General features: G+C 37.7%; 1 protein-coding gene across 4 annotated transcripts in view; it reads left to right on the top strand.

Annotated features, from left to right (window-relative positions):
* The window catches only part of ABLIM2 (actin binding LIM protein family member 2), a 98,770-nt gene that overhangs the window by 22,699 nt on the left and 52,301 nt on the right, over positions 1 to 23,770 (top strand). For all 4 annotated transcript variants that reach the window (XM_030450646.1, XM_030450644.1, XM_030450645.1 and 1 more), the window contains exons 4-7: positions 1,151 to 1,266; positions 5,377 to 5,503; positions 7,185 to 7,278; positions 22,071 to 22,158. In XM_030450646.1, coding sequence (XP_030306506.1) covers positions 1,151 to 1,266; positions 5,377 to 5,503; positions 7,185 to 7,278; positions 22,071 to 22,158 — 425 coding nt within the window. The remainder of the gene's footprint in view (positions 1 to 1,150; positions 1,267 to 5,376; positions 5,504 to 7,184; positions 7,279 to 22,070; positions 22,159 to 23,770) is intronic.

Raw genomic sequence — 23,770 nt, 5'->3', positions numbered from 1 at the left:
ATTTTTAAAGTATTGCCAAAAGTCCAATATTATTGACAACATTGAAGACTTACTTGGTTGTTTAAAATAGATTTTGGTAATATTATTTAGAAAGGAGGAACAATAATGCTTTTGTTCTCTTAAGCAATAAAAAATTTCTTTTAAATGCAATGCAGATGTAAACTAAGCCACTCTTGAGCTCTAGGAAACAAAATAATGTTTATGCTTAGCAAGAAGTATCTGCAGCTTTTGTAGGAGAGACAACTTGTCAATTGACATGAAGTTGATAGTGTTGGTGGGGAATGCCATGCAGAGTTTTAATGAAATGTTAATCAAATTTTCTGATCAGATGAACATCACCATGAGGCAGAAGGCCTGTGTTATGTTTGTGCCCCACTTAAGCCATATTTTGATAACTCAAGTGGGATTTAGTTGGACATGAGCTTTGGGTGGAGTGAAATGTGTTTCTAAATCCTCACCATCATTTGCTGCATTATGAAGTGATTTGTCCATCTGGTCCTATTAGAGAAAAAAACCTCAACTGCTTGTGTGCCCAGACAAGAGAGCTCAGAGTGGAAAGGTTTTTTTTTAAGGACACTGATAAAAAGGAAAGATTTAATTAAGTGTAAGTAGAGCTGTTGTTGAGTGAAACAAACAGGTGGTGTAGATGCTTTCAGTTTTATGGGATTCTCTTTTCTCCTCTGGGGTTTCAGCAACATTTGCTTTCTGAGCATACAGATTAAGAGAAGGACTTAGATTATTATCACAATTGGGAGGACAAGTGCTGGTTTTTAATGTATAAAAATCATCACTGTCATGCAGCATTTTATCAACATAAAACCAGCTGCGTTTTCCTGTTACTGTTTCATTCTGTAACTGATCCTGTTTGTGATCAACTCTTGCTGATACATTTCTTAGATACACAAGGATTTGTACTTGAGTGCACAGTATTTGTTGTTGATATTGTTTTTCTCTTAAGTAGCCATAACATCTGCTTTTGCAGCTGTCTGCTTGCTGTGTTCAGTGCTTCAGCCTTGAGGTGACTGAAAAATTATGAATGATAACTGCAGAAGCAAAGAAGAATTTAGAGTAATTATCAGTCCCTTCATGGGAAAATACTTAATTTTGACAAAAGTGTCAGACCTGTGTGCTTTTTTTTCCTTTGTTGTAGGCTGCCTTTCCCTGCCGGTGACCGGGTAACTTTTAATGGGAAGGAGTGCATCTGCCAGAAATGTTCCCTGCCCCCTTCCAGCAGCACCGGCTCTTTTCCCCTACAGAACCTCCGGAGTGAGTAGGACTTTCTGCTTCTTCTCTTGGTACTTCTTGGCTGTACAGGTTTAAAGAACAGGGTTTTATGCCAATATTTGTAACTGGAACTTTTACCACTCTGCTCAATAAAAGGTGTCAAGAAATATAATGTAGTCATGTGCAGAAGTATATTTTTAGCAGAAAGTCTGATATCAAAGAGAAACACAAGTGGTACCATTATAGGTTTACCAATACACAGAACCTGCTTAAACGTTAGATTAGAATTAGAGTAAATCAAATTATTTGGAGAAAGGCATAAATGGATCTTTGATATTTTTGAGGATTTAATCCAACTCCAGCTAAAGTAAAATCCAGTGTAATATTTAAGAATTCGTAAGATTTCGAGGACTGCTTCAGAAAATATCGGTAAGACAACTGCATGACTAAATATTACACAGGAAGCAGTAATGTATGCATTGTGACAAGAGCGACATTTGCCTTGACCTCAGTACTGTTGTTTACTATCACAAGATACACACACTGTAGAGGAGAAATATGGTCTTTTCATAGTATGTTTTTTGGAGCAGGTCATTGTTGCTCTGAGCTATCTCTCTAATGATTTGTTGATGAGGAACTGCCATGCTTTAACATCAGTCCACCACCTATATATAATTAGAGAGAGATTGTAATTCAAAAAGGAAAGACAGAAATATTTTCAATGACTGCCATATTTCATCAAGTTGGATTCAGCATAGCTGAGGAAGGACCCTGTATATTGTTCTTCCAGCTCATTTCAGGGAGAAATTTGTCCTTTTTTTTTCTTTTTTCTTTGCTTTTTCCCACATGCCTTTTTTTTCACCATCTCCTCTCACCAGTTTGTCAGCAAAAGCTGCTGTGTGAATGCAGAGAGAGATCCTTCACTTATTCCTCTCTTGCTTTTTTTTTCTTTTGGGGAGGGGATAGCCCTCTCTCTTTAGGTCCTTTCTCTTTTCACGTTTTCCAGAGACAAATTATCCCCAGCCATGCTGGCTGGTGGTATTTACAGATCCACTTCAGTATCCTGTCATCAATTTGTCTCCTTGTCATATGGGAAAAGTGGCTTCGATGTTAATGGAAATTGTTTGCCTTGTTGAGTACTGACAGAACAGCTTTATTTGATTCGCTACGATACAGAATCCTTTAAGGTACTTACATTCTCTTTCTCCATACAAACACATCCCCCCATCTTGTGTTGCATTTCCCCACCTCTCACAAGCTGATGCACTGATTCTTCTGAGTGCACAAGTACTTGCAAACCTCAGCAGATAGCATAACTCAGAGAGAAAAGGCACTTGGTGCATATCTTTGATCTTGAAAAACAAAAATTTATCTTTTCCCTTAATTATAATCTCAAACAGATGCAAGTGTTTAAAACCTCTATGCTGTAAAACTCACTAGGAAGAGAGGAAATCTTGCTTGCTGGAAGTTTTAGGTGATTCAGGGAAGAGTCTTGGTTCATACCTGGATATCTGTCACACTGTAGACTGGACTTGGAAAAGAACTTGTTTCAGTCTTCAGCTTAGATTTACCAGCTCCGCTTCCTAAATGATGTAGTTATGAGCTTGAGTTGATAGATACTTAAAAGACATGCTGAGGTTTATACCTGATCTGCAAGTAAACTGTGCTGTAATATTACCAGGATCCCAGATATCATCTTCTTTACCTGTACCTGCCTATTCTCCATTCCTTACTCCATTTCTCCAGTGGGCAGCATCTTCTGGTTTCATGGTGATGTGCAGCACCCAGCTGGCCCAGGAGCTGCAGAGATCATGGACTTTGGGAAATGGGGTAGTAGTAATGCCTGGTTGGTGTGGGGAATAGACATTTGAGAGGTCAGTAGGAAGCACTGCAGCCACATATTATATGGAAGTGTGTTTTTCAGAGCCTGAACAATGATAATATACAGAAAATTAACCAAATATCTTAAATGGTAGTAAAGACTTTGGAAAACATTCAGATTAATATGAAATATGTGAAAGAGAATTTGTAATAACTGGTGTTTACCAAGCAGATACCAATCATTATGCGAGAACCAGTGTTTCAGGGTTAAACAAGCAGTTTCAGAGACATCTTAGTTGAACAGGAAAACTGAAAGTCCAGAATGGACTTTGTGACATACTATGCAAAGCAAGAAATGACATCAGTGTTTCCTTGTTTCAGCCACAGTCTTCTTGGGAAAGACAGTAATGTTTTAATCAAACAGTTGTTTTGAGAAAATCAGTAGTGCACAAAAAGTGACTTAAAGCAAACTGAGTAAAGGACAAAGGAATCTGCTGACCTGCTGCTACACTGTGCTCTTGACTCAGGCCTGTCTGATACGTACTGTGTATGTTATTTGTCAGACTCTTTATCTCTCACTTGAGATCAAGAATGCTTTCAGGAAATCTCCTGAGACTCTTTTGAGTTCTCAACATCACTGACTCTTTTCATCAGTCCTGTTTTCATCCTCCCAGTTTGATTTTGACTTCTTTTATCCATTACATTTTAAAGAATGAAGAATGTCAAGTAATTGCTTTCTGCCTGAATCCTTGGATATTTTTTATAATCATATAAATTCCTAGATACCTGTTTTGTTTCTTTTGCAAAATGCTAGCTGTGAATACCTCTTGAGGCAGGCAGTGTTGTTGAAAGAGGACTCAGGGAAGAATACCAGCATATAGCAGCAAATTATGTGTTCTGCAGAGTTATTGGTTGAAATTAAGTTGAGTCATCAAAGGATACTACATCCAAGATAGGAAGAAAAGGACATTGCATCAATAGGCACTGCTGGCATAGTAACCACAATATTTGTTTTTAATTTTTCTGTAACTTAAAAAGAAAACAGCAGTTAGCAATAAAAAAGTAGCTCAAAACCTGCTCCATTTCTGCTCACTCAAGCGTAAACCAGATGAAAGGTGAATGACATCCAAAATCACAGTGTTGTATTAATTTTGTGAAATAAACCCTCAAGCAGTGAGATTAAATTAGATTACCAGATGAATCCCTGATACAGGGGAAATCACACACACAAAAAAATTCTGATTTCAGTTAAAGGATACAGCAGTATTTATTGTCTTGTGGGACTGAATCAGGGCACACACCCAGATAAATGTTCTCTCTTATTAGCAAAACTGAAATGTTCTGATCTCTTGTGCACACGCTTTTGTGCTGGGCTTCTTTCCACATATTGTTGCTCTACAGGGTGATATTAGAAAGATTTATTATTACTCCCTTAATCCATTCCAAATCCACTTAATGAAAATAAGAACTATCTTTTATTGTTGTGCTCAAAAATTAAGCATTTGCAAGTGAAGTAACAGGGTATCTCATTAGGGTCATGTAACCAAGTAAATAGAATCTTAAATCAGAAAGTTTTAAAGGGAGTAGTTTAAATCTTTTAATGAGATCCTATATTTGAAGTTCTTTCTTAAGTTCTTTTTTTAATGCTTTTGTGTGTCTTTCTCTTCCATGCAAAGCGTTGTTGTGTTGTGGTTTGGTTTTTTTTTCTCTTCTGGTGTCTTTAAATGACTCTCTAAATGTCTTTCAGGGTTTGTCTTTTCTCTAGAAAATTGTAGCTGTACAAAAAGAAATCCTAAAAAAAGCCAAAAAAACCCAAATCAATTTTATGTGTGATGCTAGATATAATTATATGGAAGATTACAAGAGTTACTGAGATAATGAAACTAGAATAAGTTCATTACTGATGGTTATCCCTATTTTTCCTCATATTCTGACTATTTTAACATTTTCTAAGAAAATTATATATAGATGAAGGTTCAGGTTTTTGTTTTAATCTCATGATTTATAGGTCTTCTATTAATTTTGTCTGGTTGTTTTTTGATGCTTTACCAGCAAAACTTTGCATCTTTTAAATACCATGTAAACGAATTAAAATAAACATAAGTCACGAGGAAACCTAAGTAAACAGTTTTTACTTAGAATGGTTCATGTCTTCTAGCACTGTTAGGACAATAGGGCAGCACCACTTGCATCCATCAGTGAGCAGCCAGCAGCAAGTTTTAGAGCCTGCATGAGCTGTTACCAGGATGGATCCTCATAGTGCAGCAACCAGGGCTGTTGTGTGACCATCTAAGGCATGCGATTCGCTAATATTGAAATTTTCTCTTGCAGACTGTGGGGGCTGTGGTTCAGAAATAAAAAATGGGCAGTCACTGGTTGCCTTGGACAAACACTGGCATTTGGGCTGTTTTAAGTGCAATACATGTGGCAAGCTGCTAAATGCAGAGTACATCAGCAAGTAAGTTGAGTGGAGGAGCATTTTCACTTTTTTTTGGCATTCTTTTATTACCAAGTAATTAATTGTTGTGTATCCTTTAGTTGGTGTATATTACTGTTTGGAGCTACATAAAACATTAGTGATTATTACCTAATTTATTATCTAAATTGTATTAAATGCAGAAAACTTCAAATTAAGATAAGTAGAATTTGTCCACTTACCTGAACTGGACTTGCCAAAGCTATAGAAAGGCAATGGGTGGAGTATGCCCTTGGTTATCTAATTCTGACTTTGCGCTTTTTGATGCTGTAATGTGAATGAGCAAATACTATCTTTTCCATGTGTTCCACATAAGCAAAAATGTTCTCAAAATGTTCATTAAGGAGGCATGTATCATGCTTTTGTGCTGTTACAGACCCTTGTGCTGTCAGATTTGGACTGAACGTGGTGACATCCATGAGAGGCAGCACAAATGCAGACTGTCTCATGTCAACACTCATATCAGGATGGTGAGATACAGGGATTTCACTGGCCAAGGCACCTGGGATTCATTTCTGCTTCAGCTAATCTTGAAATATATGATGAAATTTTCAGAAAAAGCTGACTAACTCAATCATCAGTGCTCAGAGATGATGGAGTGTCAGAGCTGATGTCCCACACACTTTCAACAATTATTTGGATTAATACAAGTATAAAATTTAATTTCACCGTTTGCATTGGCGGTTGAGAAAACAGTATTTAATAAAAGGGTGTTCTTAAATAAGGTTTTGCATTATCTCAAATGTAATGCTGCTCTGCTGTGTTTTGTTACAGTGCTTTTTTTTGCTTGTTATTTAATAATAAAAAGTCCACAAATAATAAAGATATAGCATTGTGAAATACTCTTTTTAAAAAAGCCAAAGGCCAAGGAAAATAAATCAAAAGAAGAAACTTGCTTCAATTAATTATTGTGATAACTCATAGGTTAGTCTGTAAGCAATCCAACTTGTATGCTATATAATTAATTTTTATGCTTCTTCAGGGAGACGTCCAATAAAATTATGCCTCTGCTTATAGATCTAATTATGGGCTTTTTTAGCATAGCATACTAAACATACTCAACTATGTTAAATATGGACCATAAAAATGTTTAGAGAGATGGAACACCTCTCCTGTGAGGAAAGGCTCAGTGAATTGGTGTTGTTCAGTATGGAGAAGGATGAGGGGTTCAGCCCCTCAGCATTTCCATACTGTAGTGATAGGACAGGGTGTGGTGGTTTTAAACTGAAGGAGAACAGATCCAGCCTAGATATGAAGAAAGAAAATTTTTTAACAGTGAGGGTGGTGAAACACTGGAGCAGGTTACCCAGAGAACTGGTAGATGCCCCAGCTCTAGAAACATTTATGGTCAGGTCGGGCAGTAAAGCCGTTGAAACAAATGGTCAGGGAGTCTCAGGCTGAGTTACTGATGGGGAAGAGTCACACAGTGGCTGAATGTAGTGAAAGAACAGGAAAGTAGGGTCATGGTAGACTCTGAAAGACCAGAAATGTTCATTAACTATTCAATTCTTTATAAAATCGATAAATACAAGTATCTGGGAAGGAGGGGGAGAAACTATAAACACCCTGTGAAGTGTTGAAGTATTACCAAATTTTGGCTGTATAATGGTAAATCTGTAAGCCTATCTAAGGCAATCTCTGTGTGGGCTGTTGTTTTTCCTAGGGATGGCATTCCATATTGTGAAATGGACTATCATGCAAAGTTTGGTATCAGATGTGACAATTGTGAAAAGTATATCACAGGAAGAGTGCTTGAGGTAAGAAGAATTTTGTCATTCAAACACATTTTAAAGTATACAAAGAGACTTGGTTTTTTTGGGTCTAATTATATCCTCACAAGTGGTTGTGTTAATATATGTTATGGTTATTTTTTTTAAATACTAGGAACTTTTTCTACAATTTTTTTCTGTTTCTTCTCTCAATGGTTAAATAAAACACACACTCCCTAAATGGATATTTATGGTATTGGGGAACATTTATGTAGAAGCAGTAATAAGTTATTTGCTTATCAGGCACATTGTAATACCCTAAATTCCTTTGTATATTCTGCTCTTTGATTCTGTTTTACATTCTCCATAATTAGTGTGAAGTTGCTGAAAAACTAAAATGAATAATTTAAAATTTATTTTTGCACTCAGAAACCAGCTATGTTGCAGGGTTTTCTTCTGAGTTTTTTTGAAAAGCAAGAATATTGTTCAGTATAATATGAAGAATGTTCATACATTATGCAAAAGAGATTTCCATGTAACTGACCCAGAGTCAGAAATGGGTATATTCCTTTGATCTGAATAGAGGTTGTCCTTGGATCTAAGTGTATGGTAATCTAATCAGTGTTACAATTTCTCCACTTTTTCTTTCTTCACCTTTCCCCTTATCTTGTGATGCTTTAGCAATACTGAAATTAGGAAGGTTGCACAGCTGACTCCTTTCTCTTCATCAGTTAAGAGAGTCTGGAGAAATCCCAAAGGACACCTACCAGAGAAAGATCTACTATGAGTTGTACAAAGACTTTAAAGTACAAATGGTGAACAATTATAGCTATGGAAGGGACTGAGAAGTGGAAGGGAACAGTGACTCTACAGTAGATGGCATGGTATGGTGTTCGGGTTAGGCATGGGTGGCTTTTGAATTACTGAACATTTTTACAGACATCTCAGAAAAAAAAACCACCTTACAATAAGGGATTTGAAGGAGTTTAAAGACAGCTTTATCAGTTTACACATGATGCTCTCAAATGGGAGAGGTAAAACAGAAGAAAACATTAAAAAAAACCCTTCAAAAATGTAAAGAATGACAAGTGGAAGCTACTGTGTGTTTTCAGAGCTGTCAGCTGGGACACTGAACAAAATGTTCTAAGAGGTGCTTTGGAGGTGAAACTAATTCATTTATATTTGATGTGATGAAGAAGAGAGGCAAATGCAAATAGAAGAGTGCCATGATAAAAGCTGTAACTAACTTGGAGTACACTTACCCATAGCAGGTTACAGGCAGTGATTAATACTAAGAAAGGAGAAGAACATAAACTCCAATTTCTCTACTGATTTTTGACTTCAGGATATCATTTTTTTTAGTCCTGGTTCACCCTTTGAAATATCTGTACAAAAATAATCCTTTTACCTGGTAATACTTTACCTGCAGTATGGATAAACAATAGCATGCGTTTTTGATGTGATTAAGAACAGGGTCCTGACTGTCTCTGCAGATGATGAAAAGAAAAAAAATTAAAAGATTTGCATAGTAACAGTGCTGAGTAAGATTCTAGGACTTGAGGGCACATGTGGGTGTATCTGTTTCTTGTAACTGCTTTGTGAGAGCATACTCAACAGGAAGAAGTTCCTTGCTTTTAGGTGGACCAAGAACAAACTTGAGAAATTAATTCTTTAAATCTGCTTAAAGAATCTTGCCATGGATGATTACGTCTGTCATTATAATTTAAGGTGTTAGGTTAGTGCTTGTGAATTCCCCTCCTGTCCCCTTCCCCAGTGTTGCTCTGAGGACAGTGCTGTAGCACTGATTCTCTTCTGATTTTGGTACTGGTACAGACTGACTGTAGGATTTGATTAAATTCTGTAGCATTTAACTGCAAAAACACCACTGCAAGATTCTTAAACCTTTTTAAAAAAAACAAGTAGAAAGGGCTTTCACAATCTGTAAAAGCACAGCAGTGACAGATATTGTCACTGTCACACAGGAAGTATAGGATGAAATTAATGTGAAGCAGACAATGGGTCTGAACAGGTCTGATACACTGGAGGCTTGTTTCATCATCCTGGAAACTTCATGGTCTGTAGCTGTCTTTCATTAAGATTGTAAAAAGCAATTTATTATTTTGTATACACCAAAATTAATGAAGCTTTACTATAGGTGAACATCCTATGCCCTAGCATTCTGCCACCACCGAGTCCTGGCCATCCTGTTGTCACTCAAAATCCCTCCTACCATCCCCTCTGTTTCCCCTTGAAGTATCCTTAGAGCTTTCCAAACATTTCCACTGCCTGTTTATGTGGAAGTGATGCATGGTGCGAGGCTTCTTCCATGGTGATCAACCTGGCATTTCCGTGAGCCTTTGGACTTGTGTAGGTGATTAAATGTCTGTTAAATTTCAGTGTTGACTGTGGAGAGCAGTCAGATAGCACAGAGCTCATTTCATTAGGAAGCTAGACTAAAAGTCATGACCTCAGCAAACAGATTTGAAAGAACACAGATACCATATCCATAGCTAACACCGTTAAGTCATTTGTTATTCCACTGCAGTGGATGGATTTGTTTGAAAGGCTTGGAAATGTCTGTTTCTTCCATCTGTCTGATCTCGCACTTCTTTATTGGTCAGTGGCCACCTTGCTGATACTTATGTGTATCTCCTGGTCAGAACAACATAAAAAGAGAAAGTAGCTATATCTAGTTTTTACTGTGAGATGAATTTTTTTTTTTGTGAAAATGTCTGGAATCCTGTAACATTTTTCAAAATTACCATCTTGAATATAATGTAAAGATACAGAGAAATAGTAGGGCAAATTTCTATTAAAGTGAGGGAAAATAGTAACAATGATACTCATTAGGCAGAGGAATAATCTCCTAAGGGAGCTGCTGGAAGCTGTCACTTAGATCATATTAAACAAGATTGGACAAGGCACTGGAAAATCTGTGTTAGAGAACAGTCCTGCAATGACAAAGGGACGGATTATATGACCTAATAGGATTTTTTCCATCTCTGATTTCTGTGATAACGTCAGGAGGACAGCTGCTTCCACATTTACTCTGTGCCCAGATTTTATAATACTGTATCTCTTTGCAACATTTGTACATTCTAAGTGTTTATTCAGCAGAAGAGGAAGGGAGAGTCAACTAGTGCTAGTTACTGATAACTTATAAAATTATGGCTGTTTTTGCAGGTTGCCAGCCAAATATAATGATGATTTAGTTAGTTAAATTCTTCCCTCAGCCCATTTTCTGAGAGCCAGATTCATTCCACATAGTAAATGGGTTTAAACACAGGATAGCTCTGTTTATAATACCTTTCTTGTTTCCTTGTTCCCCTCCAGTCTGTCTTGGCTTGAACCCAGTCTCCCAGAGAATTTGTACTGGAAAAGGTACAAAAGAGGCTGAGCACCTTATTTACAGAGACCGTAAATTCTGTTCTTTTTGAACATTTATGAATTTCCTGGTTTTTTAACAAAAACCCTTCTTACCAGTGTTCTGGGCAAGGTGTGGCTTCCTTGTGAAGCATACAGAGATGCTTAAACATCAATCCTCTCATAGAATGTGCTTTGTTTTTTCCTTGACCATATATATTGATAAACAAACCGTTTTAAATACGGAGCAAGAGATAGTTGGAACTTACTGTGTAATTTGACTTTAAATGCTTGCAATTGAAAACCTTTAGAAAGAAAAAGGGTTTATTTTAATGCTTACTCTAGCATTGGAAGCTCTGTTTCCAATCCAACAATCGCTAAAATCATTCAATCACACAGAAAATAATCACATTTTAAAATAACAAGCTGTTGATTTTTATAACCAGCTGTTTCCCTTTTATTATGTAACAATCTTTTCTCTGCATGTGGTACCAAAAAAGATTTTTTTCCTCCTTTTTCTGTCACAAGCAGTTATTTGTTAAAAATCACAACTTGTGCTAATAAGCATATAATAAAAATAGACAAAATATGAGTAATTGCTTTTTCTGGGTAAAAATATACTATATTTTGTGTGTAGCTGAGAGCTTGAGACAAATCTCCTTCAATCAAAAAACCCACTTTCCATTTATTTCATGATCTTTAATCAGACCTGTAGCTGTATTTTGCTCAGAGGAGGTGCAGGAGGGCTGGAAGGCTGTTGAAGTGTGTGTGACACACACACTGTTGTGTGACAGCCAGTGATTCCTTCTGGTCGTCTCCTAGAGAACATGCCTGGATTTCCTTAACATCTGCTGTTTAGAAACTTCATTCCAGCAAACTCTCCAGTTGTAAATGGTCTTTTTATAATTAATTCTTCTGTTACAAATTGATTTCTATCTCCTCCAATTTAATTGTTAGACTTTAAGGAGAATCCATGGAGTACAGTCTTCTTTCCTGACAACATTTTTTTTTGCAAAACTAAGTTAACCAAATTATCCTTTGCTCATAAAGTAAGCTTCAGGCACTTCTAGTGATGCTCATGGACCTTCTCACTGCCTGTTCCCAGATGGATCCACATTATCTCATCATGGCTGGACATTGCACTCCAGACAACACCTCACTACTGCTTTCAGTAGTGACAGTAGCCCCTTCCACTGATTTTAAAAGAAAGAACTTTCTCTGTTAGATCTTGCACAAAGTGTGAGGTTTTTTATTATTGTGGCTTCATTAAGATTGCCAGACAGTAGTGATACGACTTGAGAGAAGGGTTTCTCTTCAGCTGCTCTTTCAGCTAAATATCTTGTTAGGCAAAGCCTTGGTTGTTGGAGGAAACCTTCATACCCAACAGTATACCTTCTGGGGATGTTTTGATGGCAAGTGGGGTGTAGGTTATGAGAGGTTCAGGTGTAATTGCTTGGGTAGCAACTGCACCCAGAGGTGCCCTGCCTTGGTTGACTTGTAGCAGGCTCCACCACGAATTGGGTGGTTGCTGGTGGGCAGACTGGGTCTTCACTGGAACCAGTTGGTGTTTTGCTTTCATGTGAATAAAAGTTGACAATGTAGCACCTTGGAGGTTAAGGCTTTTGAATAGTTCTCTTGGGGCTTATTTACATGAAACCCAACTGCTTCTGGTAACACTGAGGAGTATTTTCAGCACTTGACTTCTGTCTGCAACTGTTACATGACTTAGCAGCTATATGGCTGTTGTGTAAAATATGCCCAACGAGTGCTGGTGAAAATGGCTTTATTACTTACTAAACATATAGATAGGTCCAGGTGCTGTATCTGAAATCCTAAAATGGCAGCATGGGACTCTCAGTAAGGTTTAACAGTTTACATGGTTTACATGCATATGTAAATGTCTAGAAAAGCATAATGAAAATATTTTTTAAATATATGAATCATAACTGTATGCTACTTTAAAAAAAGGGAGCAAGTGAAACAATGAGCACTAGACAGGAATGAGACTAGAAATGTCAATTAAATGCCACTTACAGATCAGTGACTCATTAATTAAAAAATGAAAGTTGATTGTTTGGGTTTTTTTGTAGGTTTTTTTTTTTTTACTTTGCCGTAGGGTTGATCTGCATTTGTTTGCAGCCACATCTACTTGGTAAATCAATTGTCTTTCCCTTTGCAGAAGTCTCAGTATAGCAGAGAAATGAGACTAAATCTTTAAAGCAGGGTGTACAAATTTCTGCTGGTAGCATGGAAGAAGAATGGTACAATCTGAAATCTTTGTTAGCTTGCTGTTTTGCTGACAACAGAACCTAGTGATGTGTGAGGTACTTTAGCAGTTTGTAATCTAGGCAGTAGTACTGAACATGCAATAAAACCAGCTCCATCTACATGAAGGAAGAACTTCCAGTAGCATGAGCAGCCTTGTGAAGGCTGTCAGAGCAGCAGAAGGATCCAAGTGTCAGCTCTAATCTTCAGTAAGAAACTGCTCTCTACACCAGTTTTCTCCCATCACAAGAGAAGAAAGAAAACTGTGGGAAAAGATACATCTAAAGAAATCAGCTTTAACTCTTGCAAAAGGAAACCATCTAAGGTAGGAAACATTAACTAGCACTTTCAATGCTGAATGTTTGTAGAGATGTGAGGCATTTTGCAGATTGAGTATGTTCTGTTTTGGTGCCATTTTCATTTGGCTGGGACTGCTGGTTTGCAAAGGCAGGTTAATTAATTATCAATCCATAGTATCTGAACTTGGCTGTGTATGTGTTAACTGACAGGTGACTTAGACTTTCTGCTTCAAAACAGACATCTTCAAAAAAAAAAACTATCAACAAGGTCATAAATGCAAATGTTCTTGACCTTAGCTTTTATCATTTTCTGTAGCCCAGTTGTATTGTTTTAGGTATATTTCTCTCAGTTTTCTTTATCAATAAACCTAAAAACTGATTTACAGAGTAAAATCTATGCAAACAGTTGCTTTTCTTGACATGTAAAGAGTTGTGAGTTGTTGACAGTTCAGGTAATAAATATAAATAGGTGCAGCTTGGTGTATCTTTTTCAGAAAGAACACTGAGAAGCATTTGGTGATAATTTAAGCCTGCTCCATTTTTACCAAAGTAAGGGATTCTGCAAACTATTTGTGAGTAACACAAAAGGGAAGTTCAGATCTAAAGGGATAGAGGTTGATAGACTATAAAAAATTACTTCTTTAAAATTTACAATTAAAATTTACTTTTTTCAGTTGCTTGTTTGCTTTTCTGTTGAGGATTTCTCTCATATCTGTGAAAAATTCCCCAGTAGCCCTGCTGCATGTGGGTTCGTGTTTGCATTTCAGTGCATAGTTTGACTCCTGAACTGGCAGACAGGTGAATGGTAGCCACTGTCCTTTCCAGTTATGCAAAAATACTACTTAACTGTCTTGAACTATTTGTATCAATTAACTAAAGCATCAAAACAGTGATTCCAGTAGTCACCCTGGCACCCTCTGAGCCTCAGGCACAAGCAGCACACAGTTTACTGGTTGCAAAGCCTCTCCAGGCAATGCGTTGTTGTGGTGATGTTTTATTATCTCTTACCATTTGCTGGAATTTTAATATTTTGACAGAGTGAAACGTTCCACTCTTTGGATGTCTGCAAGTCCTCATACTATGACTTTGCATAATTTCTGCTGGTCTTCTGACTCATGCCCAGGGCATGATCTTGTCAGCCAGATCACAGCTCTGTAGTTCCCTGCACCGAACCCTGATTCAGCCAACAGCACAAGTGCCTTCCTCCAGCTTTCCCCTGTAACCATGGCAGTGGTGCAGAAGTGGCTTTGTTGATGAATTGGCTTTGCTGATGAAGTATCTCCAGCATGCTCAGACCATGTAACAGTGGCTCAGTGTGTCTGCTAACAGCAGAGAAGCAGCCTGTGTGAATCATTCCTCGTACCTTTAAGATTTTTCCTCCTGTCAACCTTCAACATTTTTTGTTCTTCTTCAGATTTCCTGCTCTCTCCCCTCCCCACCCCACATCCAAGTGAAAACTTGTGAATGGTGTATTGCCCTGGAATTGTGTGGATGAGTCTGAAAATAGCAACATCCTACTTCAAGGAAAAACCATTAAATCAGTTCTGCGTGTGACAGTGGCATTTTCAGAATCCATTAATTTTGGGAATCCAAAACTATCAGCCCTTACGCAGGAGCAGAATGAGGAACAGCTTCTGTCCTCAGATGTTTTGCAGCCTGGATCACCATGACCAATGTGCAAAGAGCTCTACTCTAAACTAATCTGATAAATCATGCTGCCTCTCCAGTGCTGTTCAGTCTTGGCTGCAGCTTCAATCTCAACTGAAATGGGTGGGTGGGCTAAATCCACAGCTGTAAAGTTGAAAAGGAAGGGGAGTGAGTCTGCAAGTCATTCTTTGCTCCCTCTCCCCTATCAAGGGATGGCAGAAGTGAGAGGCAGCTGCAGCTTGTCTTGGCCTATAAATGGGTTTTAAAAAGTGGGAGAGGAAAGGGGAAAAGAAATGAAGGGATGAAGGGGATTATTGAGCAAACAAAAAGCAGAAGCCTCTTCCAGTCTCTGTGGGTGGCAAGAAAAATTTACAAAGCTGAGAATAGGAGGACAAAAGGGGCGGATCACTCATTGCATAACAAAAGCAACTGAGTGTAAAATCAGTGATATTAGATATAGCAGACCATTTTTGTTTACAATGTCATGTACCAAAATCTGTAGAAAAAATGTACTGTTGGCCTTTTCCAGCTTTTGTCTGACCACAAACATTAGAAACATCTGAAAGTCCAGTATATAGTTGCTGTCACTCTGAGATAAATGTCCCCGTTGGTATATTTGATCTGTATTTTATACCTGGAAGAATAAGGAGTGTGTAGGAGTCATTTAAAATGACTCAGATGTTGGTGGGAAGTCTCAAAGCTCTGCAGAGTACAGTAGGATGAGGCAGAACAAAGACAATATGAAATAACCATTCATGTGAGACAGCTGAAGCTGTAAGTAATGCTGCAGTTACGTGTGTTGAACATTTCACATGATTGTTTCTTGGCATCTGGTGGGATGATAAATGAATCCAGCAAAGAGAAGATGAGGAGAAGGATTGATTCAAAACATTGCATTTACGCTGGTGTAAACCCCACTGAAAATGGTTCCTTTGCCCTGGCACACTGTTGAATTGTGACTCAGTGGTGAGTCAGGTCCACAGTGACTAAATGGCTTGGTAGGAGTTTTCCTCCACATAATTCTCTCATTGTCTGCTGCCTTTCACACTTTTCTCTCCTTGCCACTGTTGTATGATGTAAGCAATAGATATTTTGTCAAGTCTTAGTAATGTTACCTGTCCCTTCATATCAAGAACATGACATGACAGTTGTTTACTAACTTAACCATTCTTGTGTAGAACTATTAGTGAGTAATCCTCTGAGCTTTTCTGTGGCATATGCAAAACATTCTCTTTCTAAAAATCTGAATGAAGATTTTACATGGTTACACTTAAAGCTGGTAACTGAGCACAGAAATCTACTCCAAACAGCAAAGGCTTATCTGGGTTTCTGAACGCCATAGTGGCAGAGCTATGAGCATGTGGCCACTGAACACGGGATGGTGTGGAGCTGTGCACTTTCTCCACAGTATTCTTGAGGTAAAGACAGGACAAACCCCTGGGCCCTTAATTTTACATTGACTTGAGGATTAAAACCACATTACACAACCCCACATATAAGTGCTGGCCAAGAACAAGAGGGTTTTATTACCAGGTGGGGAAAAAAGAAGAAAACCTTGATTTCAGCCTAGAAGGTGGAATAATTTGATAGGAATATTTTCCCTGCCAACTTTCTGCTCCTAGGTCAGGGAGTTTTTCAATAACCTCTTTCTGGGAGCAGGGGCTAGAATCTCAGCTCAACCAGTCAGGGAGCTGCATTTACATACAGAATTTGTGAACTTGCCTCCATAAATCAGTGCAGTGACTGGTTGGGCCATTTAACGTTGAAATGCTGTGTCTCATTCAAAAATTATTAAATTTCATAAAGGTTCCCTTTTTATAACTGTATTTAATTTCATTATCAGTTTCCTGTATGTTTCTACCTCCTAAGAAAAAGAAGATTTAATTTCCATAATAGTTTAGTACCTCAGTAAAAACTGTCATCTGGGGAATGAATGAGGAAGTATTATCAGGCTGAATTAAACTAAAGGAGTTCAGTGTTTTTCCATCTTTTTTATTCGCATACTCTGAAAAAATTTCCCAGTGAAGATACTCAATGTTGAATGATGATGAACTTCACTTATACAGTGTTAAGATGTTTTTCTTCTTAGATCTAGTCATAGGAATACATGGACATAAGCTGAAAGCACAAGGGAATTAATTAATCAAGGATTTTGTCGTGACTTCATGTTCTGTTTCAGTATGGTGTTGGTATTTAATGCCCATCTGCATTTATTTTGTTGTATTATATTCAGCTATAAGTGTTTGGAGATATGTATGGGATCTCTGTGGTCCTGATAGACAGTCAGCTAAGCCTTAGAGTTATGTGCCCTGACAGGCTTGAAGGCCACCAACATAGAGGTCATTTTCAGCAGGAACACAACCAGTAGGTTGAAGATAACCCCTATTACTGAGAATTGTCAGACCACTTGTAGGATACTGCATACAACTTTTTGCCCTCCTTTACTAAAAGATGCTGATTAATGAAAGCCAGTTCAGTGGAGGGGCCACCATGATAGTTGAGGGGCTGGAGCACTTGTCCTGTGAGGATGTGCTTAAGAAGCTGGACTTGTTCAGCCTGGAAAAGGCATGGCTTCAGGGTGACCCAATAGAAACATTCCCATACCTGCAAGGAGACCTTCAAGGAGGTGGAGACAATTAATTGAGGTGCCTGTTGGGAGAGCAGGAAACAATATAATAAATTGAAAGAGGGGAAGTTCTGAGTGGATAAAAAGAAAAAAAAATATAATTTATTGTCTAATTGAATTTTTAAATTTCAGCCTGTCCCTGGGTTACCTAAGCATACCAAATAGTAACGCCCTTCTACTTAAACACATAGAAGTGGTCAAGTTGTACGTCTTTCCTAGGAGCATTTGTCTTTCATTTCAGGGTGAGGAACTGTCTGATGAAAAGGCTTTTTGGTTGCTGGTGGTCCTGTGCTTTATTCTGTTTCCCTTTGCTTGAACAGGTGGTGGTGTGATGATGTCCTAGTGCTCCAGCAAATTTGTTCCATGTGAGAAGCTTTTAACTAAAAATGCTTTATACTGCTCTTGTGTGGGCTGTGTTTCTGGGTCATGCAACTGCACTGTGCCTTGGCATATCAGCAGGCTCTGTGCTTTGTGGGCTGACTTCCATTATCTTTGTTCAGAGTAGGACATAGTTAGGACTTCATTTGGAGACCTCAGAGTATGAGAATGGCAGGATTTGGGCTGGCCGCAATAGATAACAGGTAGTGGTAATAATGCACTATTAAAGCAACCTATATTGTATTATTCCCTTAAAATGGCAAATATGCTTTCACATCGTTGAATCATTGCAGCATTCTAACTTTTTATCACTTCCACAAACATTTTACTCGCAGAAAAGAATGTCAGTTACCACTGTGCTTTTTTGTAGCAGGACATTTTTATTTTATAGTATTTTTACTTCTTACTGAAAAAAAGTTTACTGAAAACTTTTCTTTCTTAGGAAAGGAACCAAATAGTTATGAGTTTATTTAACACAATTATTTTTTTCTACTTTCTTTCTTGTCTTTACTAGCTATTTTACTAATTGAGTAATACAGTAACATAGGATGTATACTTAGACTACTTTTGAGAGAGTCATCAAAAAGCTTGAGTCTTCTTTCCAGGACACAGCTTGTGCTTTGAGCGCTAGGCTGCTCTGGTTCAATCCACCAAGTGTCAAGCCATAAGGAGTTTTTGTTCATCAACCGCAGTAAAAACGTATCTGTCACACTTCTAGCAGCAGCTTGAGAGCCCAGACAAGCAATGTCATTGTGATAGTTATAATTATAATTATACATATAATCTCTTACATATGCTACCACTTCATCAGTTACTACAGCCATAGCCAGAGAATGAGCAGAGGTTTTTGCTGAGCTGTGTACAGAAATATAGTATCTTTCTCCTGAGTGCTGACAGCTAATTTAAAACTTAAAGAGTTATGGTTATTCCTTCCCATATGAAGTACTCTACTGTTGCTAGCTTTGCATGTTTTGCAGGCCTGGTATTCATACTACTCCACAGACTACAATACAGCCCTTCTTGTCTTCAGATTGTTCTTTAAGTGATGCAGTTTACATTTGTCACATAAGGTTCATTTTTCTTTTATCTGCTTCAAACCCTGAAGTTACAAGAAATGAGGAAAGGCAGTTCTGTGTGCTTTGTTGCAGAGTTTTCTGGTTCTAAGTGAATGATGTGTTTACTTGTTGATGTGCCTGGGGGACAGATACCAATACAAAGGTGCCTCCTGGGCTTTAAGACCAGGAGCATGGGGAGGCCCTCAGCTTCACTGGGAGAAACTTCATCATTTTGGTGCAGCCCGGAAGGCTCTGCTTCCTGCACAGAGGAGATTTACCATTCAAAGTGGTCCCTCCTACCTAAGGGGAATAAAGCAATTCATAATACTTTGTCTCAGAGTGTTAAGGACTGTTTGGACTCCACCTCTATACTACACACCAAGACATGGACTCAGTGGTTGTGGAGAGCTGGTATAGTCACATGAAGAGAAGTTGAACTGTTGGCAGTGTACTTTGTTGCTAAGGACCTGCTTTGCTATTCAGTTTTGGGGAAATCTCAGATAGCAGTTATTCTCAATTATTCTTTAGATTGCTCTTTGTAATAACACTTTCTTCATATATGGGTCCCTGGGCACAAAGACCTGGATACACTCTTGAAGCAAATGTAGGCTATTGAGAAGGTTTCTTACAATGTACCTCTTGAAGGATAAGAGATCTCTCAGGGACAAGTGTTGCTTCTATGCTATGTGTATGCTGATATTTTGTTAAATGCTGAGACAACAATCTGTCAAGCTCAGCTTTCAAACTGTGCAAAGAAGTAACTGTATGGTTAGGAACTTGTCTTTTGCATTAAACTCACTCACATCAATATAACCAACTCAAGAAAAAAATAACATGTCCATCATTACAACTATAATGAAAACATGAAAATGGTACTACCCTAAGTTTATAGAAGTTCTGGGTTCTGCTGTAACTGATTGTTTGTCCATGAAAAGAAACCTCTGAAATAGTCTGAATAGAAAATAGAAAAGTGCACTGCTGAAAGCCTCTTTGGCACTTACCCAAGTAAGTTTATCTTTCAGACTGAACACATCCAGCTCTTAGATTTGATATAATTTGTGAAATCTAATCAGGCAAACTGGATAAACATATCAGAAAATATTAATAATTCATTCCTGCATGAATTCCCATAACCTTGGATATAGCCATCACCTTTCATTTACAACAGTGGTGTGATATGCTATAAATAAATCATGAAGCGTCTGCCATATCTTGTATTCTGTACTTTGGTTAGAAGAAAGCCATCTTAAGGAACACTTGAAAAGGGAGAATAAGGTGACTACCAGCACTTAGAGTTATATGGAGAGGTTGAGCATGTTTCATTTTAATTCAGAAGAAAATATGCAAAATCCATCGGAATGATCTAGTGTGACCATCAACAAAAGTACGATCATTGCCCCTGATTTTACTTATAAAAAGAGGTCTTTTGGTGTCATTCTACATCTAGCTGATGCTTACTCTATAGATTAAGAATTAAAGAGATGTATTTGGTTGTGCTGTTAAATTTAGAGAAACAGATTTTAATCTCTGAAGCATCCAGGTTATCTGAGAATGCATTCTGAGAGGTTTTTTTTAGCAAAGGGGTAATTGAATTCCCCTAAAGAGTATTGGCCTGGGAATTGTATCAGCTGTGCTAAATCAATTGAATTATTGAGGCTGTGCATAGCATTAGTAATGCCTGGGCAATACAAATCTTTCAAGGGAAATTAGAGCTTTTTTCAGCATGATATTCCAAATTTCACTTTATCTCATGAAAGTTTAATAACTTTCTTTGCTTAAATAACTGAAGTCAAGCAATTTGAAACCTGAGGTTTAAATCTGGTACCTGTAACTTCATAGCCTTAAGTTTGTCAACACATGTAGTAATGGCGATTTTCTATGTCCAAAGTTGCAGAAATCACCCGGCAGTCTGCACAAATGACACCATAAAAAGAAGAGTGAACTGGCAAAGCTGTTTTCAAAATGGCAATTCTGATGTGGTGTGTTGCTCTTCTTTACTGATGATTTAAAATAGAACAACAGGTTTTCAGGGCTGAACCAAGTTAACACTCATGAAGTAAAACCACAGATTATTTAACCTCAATCTGTCTCACACAACTGTATTTGATATTGTGAATAGCAAAATAGCCTCTAGACACTCCACAGTTTGAAGGGGGTGGTTCACTTTGTTCACTCATAAGAGCCCAACAACCTGAACACTGTTTTTCTCAGTGGCTCAAGTCAATGTTACCCTGTGATGCTGCTGTCCTTGCCTGTGGGAAGCAGAGTTAACAAGTTTGCTCACAGTTGGACATAAATTTGAATTTAGACCAAACTACCAAAATCGAGTCCTGCATAAATCTCATGATCCAGGAATCTTGTCTTTCTTCCCTTACAGTCATTTGAGGGTTTGTTAACCCTTGTCTGTATTGCACATTCAAATCCTGACACTGAAGAAGTCTTGCTTCTAGTAGCAGGTACAGGTCTTACATGTCTCCTCTTAAAAACCCCACTGAAGTCAGTGATGAGAGAATTTAAATTGGGGGTTATAAGTTACATTGGGAATTTAAATTTATGAAAATTGTTGAGTTACTAAGCTGTTTTGAGCATATTTAGGGCTCAGTCCTGTTCTTATTCCAGTCAATGAAAATGGTGGTATTAAATTACAAGGGCAAATCTAGGAACAATTAGCAAAGCTCCTGGGCTGTTTGTGTGAGTGATTTAGTACAGTACCCAAAAGTAGCAGCTCTGAACTTTGAGTCACATAGACATCCTACACATGTTCCTCACAGAAATGTTTTAGTATCCTTTACCTGGAAGCCACTTTCAAAGGAGGTGCAAACATTTCTTGAACAAAATGGTTCTTGCTGTGTGTTATATATTCAGCAGGATCATGAAGAACATAAAGTGAATGCACACTATGGTTATCTACAGGCAAGATGTGTTTGCTGCATAGAATTATTTCCATTCTGTAAATTCAGAGACTTAACTTTTGCATGCTAACTTTTTTCTGTGTGTGTTTGCATTGTAGTCAAGACAGTTACATTTTAAATCATGAATTGCCTATATTACAAAATAAGCATTGTGGATATAGGACATACTTGAGCTAATCGGCATTAAAGAATTTATTTTCATTGGTTATATTCTGGGGGGATGAAAGAAAAGCTAATATTGAAGATGTTAAATTGATCAGTATGCTTAATTATCTATTCCTGTTTTCCCAAACAGGCAGGAGAAAAACACTATCACCCGAGCTGTGCACGATGTGTCAGGTGCAGTCAGATGTTTGCAGAAGGAGAAGAAATGTATCTTCAAGGTAAAACCAAACAACCCCCAGACCAAACCAGTTAAGCCTGGCAGTGTGGCCCTCTTGTCCATGCCCACTGGCATCACTGAGCTGATTTGTAACTATCAAAGAAAGTGAAGAGTGCAATGTGAGGGTAAAAAGGATGAAAACCAAAGCCTTTTTGCTTTGTGCTTTCTGTTACTTCACTCTCGGTGCAAATCCCCCAGCAAGTGTGAACCACAGAAAGGATGAGTGGCAGCAGTTATTTCCTGCAGATGGAAGTACTTGACAGTGAAGATTGCAAAATTTTCCATTAAATGAAAAAATGTGATTTTTATGCAACGATAAATGGTCCAGGTGCAAGTTAACACTCAGATGGGACAGCAAATTCCTTAAAGCTGCTTTTGCAGTCCTAAGTCTTTTCCCAAGTGCCCTAAGAAGGTGGAGAAGAGGATGCCAGGGGGCTGAAGCCCTTACCTATTTGCCTATACCTTGTGCAGCATATAACTTGCACAGAAGAAATTCAGTGTTTCTTGTCAGGGGTGATTGAGAAGGATTTACACAATTATTTATTCAATGGAAAAAAAAGTTAACATATCTATGAACTAAAATTTATGTTAGCAAACTAAATTAAGCTGTACTTAACTGATCGAAGGAAAAAACTTTACAGAGTTAAATACAGGGTCAGGCACCAGGGAAAATGAAGGCTTTTTCCTATGTCTTTGAATGGTGGTATATTTTCAAAGTAAAAGAAATAAGAGAAACTCACTAGCATGTGGGAACTGCAAGGCTGGTGTATTATCCTAAAAATAACGTGCTTGCCCAGATCTGTACTCCTGCTTTGCAATTGTCCACAGTTTTTTAGAAGCATACTTTGAAATCACTCATTAAGCTCTGAAAATAAGAGTTCAGTTTAAAACACAACAGTGGTCTCAGTCAAATGTAATTATAATTTACTGTGTTATTTAAAATGACAATTTTTTTGTCACTTTGGTCTACAACAAGAACTAGCTCATTAAAGGACATAATAACCCTAATGCTCAGGGGTTCTCTCTCAGGAGCCAGAAAATGTTATGGTTCTTCCAATTGCAAAGTAGTTTACTGGTACTAAAATCCCCATGGAAATCAATGCTTTTAGAAAAGATACCAAACTACAAAATTATTTCTACACTTCAAACCCTCTGAAACAGGATTGCATTGAATTTTCTTTTTCACTTCATTTATAAGGGTAGACATTTATTAGGTTTTGTGCTGATTTTTAGTTCAGACAATCACAAATGAAGTATACTCAGGTCCTGTTACTCTGGACTTCATTCATTTTATTTTCTGATGCATGAGACATCAGACCAGCTCACTATCATAGGCTTTTCATTTTCACATGAAGAGCAGCTCCCATTACAAAATGGTGTTAATGTCTTGAGAGATCTGTGATTAGGGTTTTGGGCTGCTTGACTTGGTTTGTTATATAATAAAAAAAATTCATACCCCAAGGTTTTATAACTTGTTCTTCATCCTCTTAATTAATGGAAAGTTTCTTCAAGTGTTGCATGTTTCTTAGAAAAAATTGAGTCTTCAGTTGTCATCTATCAGACAGTTGTGGGATGTTATATGTGATCACAGGTACGATTAAGTCATTAACAAA

The sequence above is a fragment of the Calypte anna genome, chromosome 4B (genome assembly GCF_003957555.1).
Source record: "Calypte anna isolate BGI_N300 chromosome 4B, bCalAnn1_v1.p, whole genome shotgun sequence".
NCBI classification, from domain to species: domain Eukaryota; kingdom Metazoa; phylum Chordata; class Aves; order Apodiformes; family Trochilidae; genus Calypte; species Calypte anna.
This window is presented reverse-complemented; position numbering and strand designations above follow the sequence as displayed.